At 48.2% G+C, this 14,534-nt stretch overlaps 1 protein-coding gene across 2 annotated transcripts in view; it reads left to right on the forward strand.

Annotated features, from left to right (window-relative positions):
* Window positions 1–923: 923 nt before the first annotated feature.
* ctsa (cathepsin A) overlaps window positions 924–14,534 on the forward strand; it is an 84,386-nt gene continuing 70,775 nt past the window's right edge. For both annotated transcript variants that reach the window (XM_086005163.1, XM_086005164.1), the window contains exons 1-2: window positions 924–1,013; window positions 1,931–2,094. In XM_086005163.1, coding sequence (XP_085861289.1) covers window positions 1,931–2,094 — 164 coding nt within the window. In that variant the 5' untranslated portion in view covers window positions 924–1,013. The remainder of the gene's footprint in view (window positions 1,014–1,930; window positions 2,095–14,534) is intronic.

A 14,534-nucleotide genomic window follows, 5' to 3' on the forward strand; every position in this document is an offset into this window, starting at 1 on the left:
CCAGCCCAATGCACTGATGGGATCTTCGCCAGCTCAATGCACTGATGGGATCTACTCTCAGACCAGTGCACTGGTGGGATCCACCCAAGCCCAGTGCAGTGATGGAATTCACCACAGTCCAGTGCACTGATGGGATCCACCCCCAGCCCAGTGCAGTGATGGGATCTCCCCAGGTCCAGTGCACTGATGGGATTCACCTCCAGCCCAGTGCAATATTGGGATGTACTCCCTGCCCAGTGCACTGATGGGATTCACCCCCAGCGCAGTGCACTGATGGGAGCCCCCATCCCAGTCTACTGATGGGATCTATTCGCAGCCCAGTGCATTGATGGGATCTCCCCCAGCCCAGTGCACTGATGGGATCTACTCCCAGTCCAGTGCAATGATGGGATGTACTCCCTGCCCAGTACACTGATGGGATCTCCCGCAGCCCAGTGCACTGATGGTATCTACCCCCAGCCCACTGCACTGATGGGATCGCCCCCCAGCCAGTGCACTGATGGTATCTACTCCCAGCCAAGTGCACTGATGAGATCTCCCCAGCCCAGTACACTGATAGGATCTCCCCCAGCCCAGTACACTGATGGGATCTACTACCAGCCCAATGTACTGATGGGATCTACTCCCAGCCCAATGTACTGATGGGATCTACTCATTGCCCAATATACCGGTGGGATCTACGCCCAGCCCAAGCCCAGTGTACCAGTGGGATCTACTCTCCCCCAGTGCACTGATAGGATCCACTCCAAGCCCAGTGCAATGATGGGATCTACTCCCTGCACAGTGCACTGATGTGATCTCCACCAGCCCAGTGCACTGATGTGATCTACTCCCAACCCTGTGCACGGATGTGATCTACTCCCAGCGCGGTGCACTGTTGGGATCTACTCCCAGCCCAGTGTACTGATGGGATCTGGAGTGCCCTGGGTGCCGCCGGCTTCCGGCCCGGAGCACGTGACTGACTGCTGTCACATGACTCGCGGGATTGGAGAGCGGCTGAGGAGCGGTGAAGGGTGAGTAAGCGGCGCCCGGACACCGGGAACACCCCCGACCCTCCAGACACCGGGAACACCCGGACATCCCCGACCCTCCGGACACCGGGAACACCCGGACATCCCCGACCCTCCGGACACCGGGAACACCCCCGACCCTCCCTCGCTCCGAGCGCGCACTCTGCATTCGCGGAGGCGGCCAGTCTCTTCCGGCATTTGTTAAAGGGGAAGCACAGTGTCTCGGGGCTGGGGCTGGTAAATGGGGCCGGGGCGCCGATCGCCCCTCACTGCTGAGGGTTGGAGCGGAGCATCTTCCCCAATTGGGGGCTGTGTCCCTGGGGGCAGAGCTCCTCTCTCTCAGGTGCTGCATTATTGGGGGTTTGTGATGTCCCTTCGCTAGGGGTGTGGGAGTGGAAACGATGTTCCCTCGGTGTGGGGGCAGTCCCCTCGCTGGGGGTGGAGGTGTCCACCCCTGGGGGCTGGGTCACGGTGTACTGCTTCCGAGAGCCACTTTGGGTCAGTGGTTGCACTTGCCTCTGAATCAGGAGGTTGTTGGTTCAAGCCCCACTCCAGAGACTTGAGCACAACATTTAGGCTCCCTCAGCACTGCACTGGGAATGTAAGCCTAAATGTTGTGCTCAAGTCTCTGGAGTGGGGCTTGAACCAACAACCTCCTGACTCAGGCAAGTGAGCACTGCACTGTCGGAGGTGCCATCTTTCAGATGAGACATTAAACCGAGGCCCCGTCTGCCCTCTCAAGTGGACGTAAAAGATCCCATGGCACTATTTTGAAGACGAGCAGGGGAATTATCCCCGGTGTCTTGGCTGTGAATGGGTCATATGACCCCCTGAATATATATGTAGTGTCAGAGCGCTCTTTACAGGTGTTGTAAAACTATAACTCACTGATAAAAGCTCTGTTGGTTTTTTCCCCACAGATGGTTTATCTTGTGCTGTTTGCCGTGTTAGTGAACGTCTTTGTTACTGAACCTGCTCCAGCCGAGGATGAGATCCTCTATCTCCCAGGTCTGGCCAAACAACCCAGCTTCAGGCAGTACTCTGGCTACCTGAATACATCTGAAAATAAACACCTCCACTACTGGTTAGTGATTTGGGTTTACGCTGTGGGGTCGCATTCTAACTGCAAATGTTCATAGCTCAGTTTAACATTCTAAGTATCCGTTCCCTCCACCACCGGTGCACTGTGGCCGCAGTGTTTACTATCCACAAGGGGCACTGCAGCAACTCGCACCACCCAAACCTGTGACCGTCACCACCGAGAAGGACAAGGGCAGCAGCTGCATGGGAATACCACCACCTCCAAGTCACACACCATCTCGACTTGGACATATATCGGCATTCCTTCATTGTTGTTGGGTCAAAATCCTGGAACTCCCAACCGATGTTCCCTTGAAGCTGCGCGGCCGCTCTGCATAGATACGTAGAAGATAGGAGCAGGAGTAGGCCATTCGGCCCCTTGAGCTTGTTCTGCCATTTAATGAGATCATGGCTGATCATCCAAATTTCAGTACCCTGTCCCTGCTTTCCCCCCCATATCCCTTGATCCCTTTTAGCCTTGAGAAATATATCTAACTCCTTCTTGAATATATTTAATGAATTGGCCGCAACTGCTTTTTGTGGTAGAGAATTCCACAGGTTCACCACTCTCTGGATGAAGAAATTTCTCCTCATCTCAGTCTTAAATGGCTTACCCCTTATCCTTAGACTGTGACCCCTGGTTCTGGACTCCCCCGCCATCAGGAACATCCTTCTTGCATCTAGTCTGTCTAGCCCTGTTAGAATTTTATATAAGTTTCAATGAGATCCCCTCTCATTCTTCTAAACTCTAGCGAATATAAGCCTAATCGACCCAATCTCTCCTCATACGTCATTCCTGCCATGCCAGGGATCAGTCTGGTGAATCTTCGCTGCACACTCTCCATGGCAAGAACATCCTTCCTCAGATAAGGCGACCAAAACTGCACACACTATTCAAGGTGTGGTCTTACCAAGACCCTGTACAACTGCAGCAAGACATCCTTGCTCCTGTACTCGAATCCTTTCGCTATGAAGGCCAACATACCATTTGCCGCCTTAACCGCCTGCTAAGCCTGCATGCTTACCTTTAGCGACTGGTGCACAAGGACACCCAGGTCTCGTTGCACTTACCCTTTTCCCAATCTATTGCCGTTCAGATAATAATGTCTTCCTGTTTTTGCCACCGAAGTGGATAACCTCACATTTATCCACATTATACTGCATTTGCCATGCATCTGCCCAATCACCCCACCTGTTCTAATCATACTGGAGTTTCTCTGCATCCTCCTCACAGCACACACGCCCACCCAGCTTTGTGTCGTCTGCAAACTTGGAGATATTACATCTAGTTCCCTCGTCTAGATCATTTATATATATATATATATATATATTGTGAATAGCTGGGGTCCTAGCACCGATCCCTGCGGTACCCCACTAGTCACTGCCTGCCACTCGGAAAAAGGCCAGTTTATTCCAACTCTGCTTCCTGTCTGCCAACCAGTTCTCCATCCAAGACAGTGCCTTACCCCCAATCCCACGTGCTTTAACTTTGCATGCTAACCTCTTATGCTGGACCTTATCGAAAGCCTTCTGAAAGTCCAAATACACCACAACCACTGGTTCTCCCTTATCTATTCTACCAGTTACATCCTCAAAAAATTCCAGTAGATTAGTCAAGCATGATTTACCTTTTGTAAATCCACGTTGACTGCAGCTCCCCCGCCAGCTCACCAGCTTTTAAAAATGGGCCGCGCAGTCCCTTAAAGGGGCTGCGCACTCAATTAAAAAAAAAATTAAAAGGAACATTGCTTCCTACCTAACAGCACTGTGGGAGCACCTTTACCACACAGACCTCAACGGTTCAAGAAGAAGGCCCACTACCACTTTCTCGAGGGCAATTAGGGATGGGCAATAAATGCTGGCCTTGCCAGCGACGCCCACATCCTGTGATTTTTTTTAAAAAGGGGGCTTATATTCATTTTATGCTGAGCAGTGCGCATGATGAGATCAACCTGTGTTGAGTTTGATGAGAAGCATACCTTGTTTAGATAGCATTGTATCCCACTGTTATAGCATAAAATTAAAAAGGCAGAACAACTGTGTGAAGATCCCCCGTTTGGAGATGGGGGTGGGGGGAGGAAAAGAGAAAACCACCTCGTATGGTATTTCAGAACCCAACCACTCCCACTCCACCACCAGAAACGTAGGGGGATGTGCTGGGGATACTGGACCTGTTCAGGGATGGCGCAGAGCAATTCATTTATAAAAATAAAAAAATTCTGGAGGGAAGCGTGACAAAAATAGGAATTTTGTCTGATATTTTTAGATATGCAGTAGCGACCCAGATATAAAATGGATGCTCATTTACTAATATTAAAATGAAGGATCAGAGTTGGGCCGTGTGCAAAGTCTGATTTACGATGGGGTTTTCCACTCTGATGGGACCATTGTGGAAGTGAAATTCATTTCACAAATAATAATTAGCATGTTGCTTGCCTTGCTGGACTGATGGTGCAGTTGTTGAGTTACAGCAAGTCAGCATCTGTTGTGGAATATTTTTAGCAGTTTTTTTTAACCAGTTCGTTGGTCTGTACTGTAAGTGTTTGAGTATTTGGAAGCTGTGTGCTGTTGTCTGGTGTGGAATTAGAATCTGGGTTTCCCAGATCCAAGAAGCCGCAGTGTTTCCACCAGACCTGTAGTTCATTTGGAAACTGAAATTGAACCTGAACCAGTCAGAGAGGTGAACTTGTATTCCCAGCTGGTTCTGCAGATATCACGATAAGTGATCTCGAGAAACCGACGGGCATTGCCAAAGCAGAGCAATGCTTGTCATTGAAACTACGGAAGACTATTTCTACTGAATCAAACCAGAGAGACTAAGGTTCTTTACAATGTGTTGATGTGACCAGATTGCCTTGTGCTTATTGTGTTGCTAGGTTTCTCAACTTTTCTGTATTTAATGCATAAATAAATACTGCTTGAAGTTTAGCCTGGAGCAGTCCAGTCCTAATAGTTTTGTATTTTAAATAGACTAAAGACATGTTGAAAATCCTAAGTAAATTCTAGTATGCAGCTTACCGTGGCTGGTATTAGACTCGAGTCTGCACGGGTGAAGCTAATGAAAAGGGCACCATTACTGCTTGGGCTTTGTCCAATAGGGCCTCCAATTTAAAATTCTCATCCTCGTCTTCAAATCCCTCCGCGGCCTCGCCGCTCTGTAACCTCCTCCAGCCCGACAACCCCCAGAGATCTCTGCCTTCCTCCAACTCTGGCCACTTGCGAAACCCCCAGTGCCTTTGCCTCACCATTGGGCGGCCGTGCCTCCCACCACCTAGGCCCTAAGCTCTGAAATTCCCCCCTCCCCAAACCTCTCCGCCTCTTCCTGCTCCTTAAAAGCTGGCTCTTTGACCAAGCTTGTAGTCACCCTTCCTAATATCGCGTCCTTTGGCTCAGTGTCAATTTTTGTCTGACTACGCTCCTGTGAAGTGCTTTGGAATGTTTTCCTACGTTAAAGGTGCTATATAAATACAAGTTTATTGTAAATACCATCTTCCCTTTCAACAGTCGTACCAGAATCTCTGTGAGGAAGCTGCATCCTTGTAATTCAGGGGATGTATGTTTTGGCACAAGAGCAAAATACTGCGGATTCTGGAAATCTGAAATAAAAACAAAAAATGCTGGAAATACTCAGCAGGTCAGGCAGCATCTGTAGAGAGAGAAACAGAGTTAACGTTTCAGGTCAATGACCCTTCGTCACAGCTGAAAAAAGTTAGAGATGTAACAGATTTTAAGCAAGTACAGGGGAAGGGGAGGAAAAAACAAAAGGGAAGGTCTGTGATAAGATGGAAGGCAGGAGAGATTAAATGACAAAAGGGATGATAGTATAAAGCAAAAGGAGATGGTAATGGGACAAGAAACAAACGATGAGTCTAGTTGAGGTGTAAATGGGAATAGCAGAATCATCAACAGCTGCCATGTGGGAAAAAATAGAGGTTATGGGTCTGAAATTGTTGAACTCAATGTTGAATCTGAAAGGTTGCAAAGTGCCTAATGAGGTGCTGTTCCTCAAGCTTACGTTGAAATTCTTTGGAACAGTGTAAGAGGCCGAGGTCAGAGTGGGAGTGGAGCGGAGAATTAAAGTAACAGGCGACCGGAAGCTCGGGGTCACGCTTACGGACTGAACGGAGGTGTTCCACAAAGCAGTCACCCAATCTGCGTTTGCTCTCCCCAATGTAGAGACCACATCGTGAGCAGTGAATACAGTATATTAAATTGCAAGAAGTACAAGTAAATCGCTGTTTCGCCGTGTAAGATTTGGATAACAGGTCACACACAGATTACCCAAAGGGCCATAGGAGTTGTAAGGCTTATTATTAGAGAGCTACAGTTTAAGCATAATCAGATACTACATGCGATTGAAATAGATACAGTAGATATACAACCCGTGACAGATGAGGGCAATCTACTGCCCTGGAATGGAACGAAATGACCGGTCGGACCGACGAATGGTGAGGCATTACGATGGTCTCGGATTGGGTGGATTCCTGCAGTCTGCTGCTGTGGTCACTTCTGTTGGGTCGTCCCTCGAGCTGTTGGAGGTGTTCGGCCGTCAGCCACCTCAGAGGCTAAACTTGACCAAGGTGTTAGGTCGTAGCCACCTCGGGGAAGCCTTCGCCCCCAACTGCCTGTTTTCCTCTCTCGGTCGCCTGTTTTTATACCTTATTTCGATGGGCTTGTTTATCCTACAGCTTCTTGCTGCATCCCTTATCAGGCCTAGCTATGCCCACTTGAAGGCCTGTTTTTGTGTTCTGACCTCGTAATTCAGCTCTCTGTACAACTCCTTTTCTGCCATGACTGGAATCCTTCTGTGTTATCAACTTAGGCAAACTGCTGCTCTAGGGAACCCGTAACAGACTATTATTTCTTTCAATCCACGATTTCTTACATCTCCCCTCCTTGAGAAGGAAATATCCTTATTGACTTCTCACAATCGGCTCTTGACTAATCTAGCTAGTTGTGATAGTTCTTATTGCTCTCTCAACTTGGGCATTAGTTAGTAGGGAGTTTCAAAAATGAAGATTCCCCCTTCCTTACAGTCCATTCCTTTGAGGGGGAGGAGCAACCTCTGACCCCTCACTGAAATTCAATTCACTGTTCCGGTGTTCCAATTCTGCCCCGCCTGGGGAATCCTCTGTTTCTTCTATCTTTTCTGATCTTACCCCGCCTGGGCTGTCCTCTACGTTGCTTCAGATCTTCTCTTTCGGTGTGCTCAATTAATTTGATGGTGCTGATTAGTCATAGGCATGAGTACACAATTGGCTTATGTATAAAAGTCTTACTACATGGGTTACATATCACTATCATTACAAGTTGGAGAACTACCAGAGTGTGTAAAATAATACGAACCTAAGGGTGTGCTGATATATTAAGCTCAATATCCCACCAGTGTGAATCACCCCCCTATGCTGTCAATTTCAATATCTATTCTCGAGTTATCTTGCTCCAAAATATAAAAGTTCTTTAAGGAGGAGTTCAGTTGCATCAGACAACAGGGGAATGTACTACCCGAATTGTGCCACATAATTGTGCAGCCCATATTTAAATATCTCATTTACTGTCAGTTTTACTTGAGCATAGGTTTTGAGTAAAACGTGTTGATTGATGGGACAGGTCCTGTTAGACCCGTAAAGCATGGTAGTTGCAGTAGTAGTGACACAGGAGGCACCACCAAAACCACCACCTACTGTATTCGTACTGGTTTTTCCCACGCTCTGTTATCTACAAAACACAATTATTACAGTCACAGTTAAATTCAGTCTTACAATCATTTCAAGCGACATTGCAGTTTAACATCTAATCAACAAGTTATGGACTTAAAAGATTCTCCAGATCTCTCTTACTCATATCCATCTTGTGGATAATTCTTGCTAAACATGATTTCTCCTTAGCCCTCAATTGTCCCAATCCAAATTCCATGTATGTCTGTGCTTCAACTTCAATTTCAATCCCTCTAACAGGTACCAGTGTGTTTAACGCTATTCTGATTGTTTCATTAATTATATAGTTTCTCGTGGAGTATGTGTCAATGCTTTAAAAGTTGTCTCACTCTCCTAAGCCACATTAACCATTTCATATCTTGCTGTTGTCAAGTAACTGAGCATGTCTGAGACCCGTTCTTCAGTGCAGATTCACCATGCATTCCCGGATGGTAATTGCTTCATACGTAACAAATCACATTTGCACACTCATATCGGTATCTCAATACCGTGCCATCCGGTACAAGCCATTCTTGGGCTTTCAGATGATCCTATCAAAAGATTGTAGTTGTCTGGAGATCTTTGCTCATCTTCCACCGCACGGTCCCGATGTCTCGGGTAGTGGCCAGACTATCAATGCAGTTTTCTTAAGGTTCATTATAGGCAGGGACACAAATGTCTCCAAGAGAAAGCTATCAATTTACTATTCGTAACTACACTTTCCTGACTTTCACTAGAATGAAAATTCCCATTAATACCAGATTCTCTCTCATTCATGAGCGTCTGGAGAAACTTTACTGTCCAATACAATATTGAAGATAGAAAACATAGATCAAAGTTGTTTGGTGAACCAATTTTTATAAAAAACAGCTGCCAGCAGAATTGGTTAACTCCTTTGCAGGTTTATAAGAAGGCGGAGCAAATATTCTTATTAATTAACTAAACACGATACAGAACAGAAAAGAAAAGAAAAAAAACCCCAGTAAGATACATAATATTTCTCTTTGTTCGTCAGATGCGTTTTCAAATGACTAAAAATATTGAATACAATTGAAGAAAAATTAGTTTTCGCATTTAAACTAAACAAATCAAACTGCTTTGGAAAATTCGCAACCGCAACTCCGTAAATCTTAGACTGAAACTTCATGTTTTGTTAAACAAACTTTTTGTTTTGCTCAGTTTTTCCACACCAGATTAACTTAAATTGTAGTTCAGTTTTTTTCCAATTCTGGTGCACAATCTTATTCACACATTCTTAAAACTTCCAAAATCCAAGACAAGACTACAAAGGGTTAAACGGCTTTTAGCACAGAGAAGTGGGTGGAGCTAAAACAAACATAACAGACACACTCTTAAACACAGACAAAAGGAATACTGTAACTTCTTAAGCATTCATAGTCAGGAAAACTTCCACACTTTAACACACATTTTCACACAAACTGAAATTCCAGCATCCTTTAAGGTTCCTTTAACTCAGCAAATCTTGCGTTTTACTTGTCTCAGCACAGACACTGATAGCTTCCGTGTCAGTATAACTTTAAGTTTCTCTTTTTTCTTCTTTTAAATCGTCGTCTCAGCAGCTTTTCCTGGCTCTCCAAATCCCTGTTTTTTTCCCTTTGCTGAGTTTTCAGGTTAGTTAGCCTACAACTTAGATTTTTTTTTCCCTTCTCTATCGCCCTCTCTCTCTCTCCTGCACTTTATGCTTCAACTCCTTCAGGCTATCTATCAACTGATCCCGGTGATATGCCAACGCCATTGTATTTCTGGTTTTACCTTTATTTCACTCTCTCTCTCCCCTCTTTCAGGGAGTCTTCTACTTAGTCTTAAGTGACGACCACCCGCAACCAAGTCCCTCCGGTCCACACAACCGGAACCTTACAACTCCCAACTCTGTGATCCCACTTCTGACACCACTGTAAGATTTGGATCTCAGATTACCCAAAGGGTCTTATGAGCTGTAAGGCTTTTTATTAGAGAGATACAGTTTACTACTACATGCGATTGAAATAGATACAGTAGACATATAACCCATGACAGATGAGGCCGATCTACTGCCCTGGAATGGAATGGAACGAAACGACTTGACAGACGGTGAAGCAGTACGGTGGCCTCTGATTGGGTGGATTCCTGCAGGCTGCTGCAGCTGTCACTTGCGTTGGGTCATCCCTCGAGCTGTTAGAGGTGTTAGGCCGTCAGCCAGCATTGATCCACCTCGAGGCTAAACTTGACCAAGGTGTTAGGCCATAGTCACCTCGGGGAAGCCTTCGCCTGTAACTGCCTGTTTTCCTCTCTGTCGCCTGTTTTTATACCTTATTTCGATGGGCTGGTGGATACCTGGTGTCAATCACTTTTGCCCATCCCATTGTCCAATTACAAGGGAGAGGGTACCTCTGACAGCCCCTCCCAGCCTCATGAGGGCATTTTCCTCCTTATCTCTGTTCTAAAGTTCTTGTTGCCCTTTCGTAGACAGCTTGTTTATCCTAGAGCTCCTTGCTGCAGCCCTTATCAGGCCTGTTTTTGTGTTCTGACCTCTTAATTCAGCTCTCTGTACAATTCCTTTTCTGACATGACTGGAATCCTTCTGTGTCATCAACTTAGGCAAAATGCTGATCTAGGAAACCCTTAACAGACTATTATTTCTTTCAATCCACGATTTCTTACAACCTGGAAGGAGTGTTTGGGACCCTAGACAGTGGGAAGGGAGGAGGTGAAAGGGCAGGTGTTGCATCTTCTGTGCTTGCACGGGAAGGGGCTGTGGGAGGGGGAGTGGGTGTTGAGAGTGATTTAGGAGTGGACCAGGAGGGAGCAGTCTCTCTGAAATGCTGAGAGGGGAGGGGAAGATATGTTAGGTGGTGGAATTAAGCTAGAGGTGGCGGAAATGGCGGAGGATGATCCGTTGAACGTGGAGGCTGGTGGGGTGAGGACAAGAACCACCTTATCGTGGTTCTGGGAGGGAGGGGAAGGGGTGAGAGCAGAAGTGCGGGAAATGGAACGGACATGGTAAAGGGTAATTGGTACATCCAGAGGTCATAAAGGCGCTATATAAATGCAAGTTTAAATAGTGGTGCTAGCCAGGGCTGAGCTGTAATATATAATCAAATTAAAGGTGTTGCTGTGGGAACCCGCATGGGTCCCAGCTATACCTGCATTTTCGTGGGATATGTGGAACATTCTTTGCATGGATACGGAATTGGCCAAGTGATAAGAAACAGAGTGTAGTGGTGAACGGGTGTTTTTCAGACTGGAAGAAGGTACACGGTGGTGTTCCCCAGGGGGTCGGTTCTAGGACCACTGCTTTTCTTAATATATATCAATGACTGGGTGTACAGGGCACAATTTGAAAATTTGCAGTGACACAAAACTTTGAAGTGTGGTGAGGAGGAGAGTGATAGACTTCAGGAAGACATAGACAGGCTGGTGAAATGGGCGAACACGTGACAGATTAAATTTAACGCAGAAAAGTGTGAAGTTATACATTTTGGTAGAAAGAATGAGGAGAGGAATATAAACTAAAGGGTACAGTCCTAAAGGGGGTGCACGGACAGAGACACCTGGGGGTATGTGTGCACAAATCGTTGAAGGTGGCAGGGCAGGTTGAGAAAGCAGTTAAACAGGCTTACGGGATCCTGGGCTTCATAAATAGAGGTATCTATCTATCTATCTATATATATAAACGGATACTTCTTTCTGTCTGTCCTTCTGTCTGTCGTCACATGTGCGTCTGTCCGGCTATGCGCTCAAAAGTTATACAGCGTACCTACGCGCGCGTTACCTCCAAAGAAAGCTTACGCTTCCGGGACGCTCGTAAGCGTATTTACTTTTCGGTCGGACGAAAATTGTTCGCGCCTTATGCAAAAAACCTTCAAAATTAAACTCATTATCTGCTACTTAGCATTGATTGACTGACGTCAAGGTTCGACCAATCCTGTGCCGTCACGATTGACCAATCCTACAGTGCGGTCCCCTGATGGTTGGCCAATCGGTGTGTGTGTGTGTGTGGGCGGGACTAATCGTTTTCATCTCAGGGATGTGGCAGCCATTGTTTCACTGCCATTACTTCAGCTTCCAGCTCAAACTACTTTGATCATCCAGCTTTGAAAAAGTTAGTATCTCTTTTAAAAATAACATAAGATTTACCAAAAACCTTTTATAAGTACTTTCACTTTCATCTTTCAAGGTATTAAAAGGTAGAAATGTTGCCCGGCAGCAGATTCACAAAGGGACACAGACAGGGCCCAAAAGCCTGGGACTCTATTTAAAATGTTGCCCGGCAGCAGATTCACAGAGGGACACAGAGAGGCCCCAAAGCCTGGCACTCGATTTAAACCGCCCGCCCCAAAACAGCCCTGGCAAAGCCAGGCTCCCCCAGCTAGTCTGTCTATATATATATATATAAACGAGTCGATCTGTCTGTCCTTCTGTCCTCGGGTGTACGTCTGTCCGGCTATACGCTCGAAAGTTATAGGGCCTACCTACGCGCGCGTTACCTCCAAAGAAAGCTTACGGTTCCGGGACGGTCGTAAGCGTATTTACTTTTCGGTCGGACGAAAATTGTTCGCGCCTTATGCAAAAAACCTTCAAAATTAAACTCATTATCTGCTACTTAGCATTGATTGACTGACGTCAAGGTTCGACCAATCCTGTGCCGTCACGATTGACCAATCCTACAGTACGGTCCCCTGATGGTTGGCCAATCGGTGTGTGTGTGTGTGTGGGCGGGACTAATCGTTTTCATCACAGGGATCTGGCAGCCATTGTTTCACTGCCATTACTTCAGCTTCCAGCTCAAACTACTTTGATCATCCAGCTTTGAAAAAGTTAGTATCTCTTTTAAAAATAACATAAGATTTACCAAAAACGTTTTATAAGCACTTTCACTTTCATCTTTCAAGGTATTAAAAGGTAGAAATGTTGCCTGGCAGCAGATTCACACAGGGAGAGAGAGACAGGGCCTGAAAGCCTGGGACTCGATTTAAAAGGTTGCCCGGCAGCAGATTCACAGAGGGACAGACAGACAGGGCCTGAAAGCCTGGGACTCCATTTAAAATGTTGCCCGGCAGCAGATTGAGAGAGGGACACAGAGAGGCCCCAAAGCCTCGCACTCGATTTAAACCGCCCGGCCCAAAACAGCCCTGGCAAAGCCGGGCTCCCCCCAGCTAGTATATATCTATATATATAAAGCGGCTCTTCTGTCTGTCTGTCTGTCTGTCCGCCTGGTCTCGATGCGTTTGGAAGTTGCAGAGCGTACCGACGCGCGCGTCGCCTCAAAAGAAAGCTTGCGATTCCGGACCGGTTATAGGCCTATTTACGTTTCGGCCGGACAAAAATCCCGCCCGCGGTATCCCAAAAACGTTCAGCGTTCCGCTCTCATTAGCGACCGTCTGACGTCGAGGTCTTCCCACAGTTGAGTGTCGAGTGACTCGACCATTGACCAATCCTACGCTTCGGTGACCTGACCGGTCGACCAATCGGTGCGTGTGTGGGCGGGCCTTATCCTTCTGAACCGAGGTGAGTGGCCGCCATCTTGATTTTTCATGATTTTTTCCCCCACACTTTCTGTGTGTTAGGGAACTAAGGTAAATATTTGAATTATGTGTCAGGGAATTAATTAACAATTTATTTCAGTTTTATATTGTGTTTAGCAACCCCCCCCCTCCTCCTCCTCACCCTCGTGCAGGGGGGACTCGGTGCTGGTCTCCAGGCCCGCTGCAGGCAGGCCTGAAGCTCCAAAAATTTCTCTATCTCTCTTCCCTCTCTCTCCTTCTCCTCTTTCCTCTCTCTCCTTCTCCTCTTCCCTCTCTCTCCTTCTCCTCTTCCCTCTCTGTCTCTCTCTACTTCCCCCTCTCAGGTTTGACGGTGTCGGGGCCCGAAGTGAGCCGCTCTAACGGCCGCCAGCCCACGGGGTTTCCCTGCCTACTCCTTGCTCTAACGGCCGCCAGCCCGCGGGGTTTCCCTGCCTACTCCCCGCGGGCCGCCTCGCCCGCGCATGCGCCGCCCGCCCGCGAGAGCCCGCTCTGGCTTTTTTTTTTTAAACGGCAACCACGCATGCGCACGGCCGTTGCGCAGCCGCCTTGACGCCGGCACGCATGCGCACGGCCCCCGTGACGCCAGCACACAGCCTCGTGAGATCGCGGGGGGCGGGGGAAGAGAGCCTCGGGAAATCGCGGGGGCAGAGCCTCGGGAAATCGCGGGGGGCGGGGGAAGAGAGCCTCGGGAATCGCGGGGGGCGGGGGAAGAGAGCCTCGGGAAATCGCGGGGGGCGGGGGAAGAGAGCCTCGGGAAAATCGCGGGGGGGGAGAGCCTCGGGAAATCGCGGGGGGGGGGAGAGCCTCGGGAAATCGCGGGGGGGGGGAGAGCCTCGGGAAATCGCGGGGGGGGGAGAGCCTCGGGAAATCGCGGGGGGGGGGGAGAGCCTCGGGAAATCGCGGGGGGGGGGAGAGCCTCGGGAAATCGCGGGGGGCGGGGGGGGAGAGCCTTGGGAAATCGCGGGGGGTGGGGGGGAGAGAGCCTCGGGAAATCGCGGGGGAGAGAGAGAGAGAGAGAGAGAGAGAGGGTGGGGGAGGAGAGAGAGAGGGTGGGGGAGAAGAGAGAGGGTGGGGGAGGAGAGAGAGAGGGTGGGGGGAGGAGAGAGAGAGGGTGGGGGAGGAGAGAGAGAGGGTGGGGGAGGAGAGAGAGAGGGTGGGGGAGGAGAGAGAGAGGGGTGGGGGAGGAGAGAGAGAGAGGGTGGGGGAGGAGAGAGAGAGGGTGG

The sequence above is a fragment of the Somniosus microcephalus genome, chromosome 13 (assembly GCF_052327205.1).
Source record: "Somniosus microcephalus isolate GS21.2 chromosome 13, FLI_Smic_1.0, whole genome shotgun sequence".
NCBI classification, from domain to species: domain Eukaryota; kingdom Metazoa; phylum Chordata; class Chondrichthyes; order Squaliformes; family Somniosidae; genus Somniosus; species Somniosus microcephalus.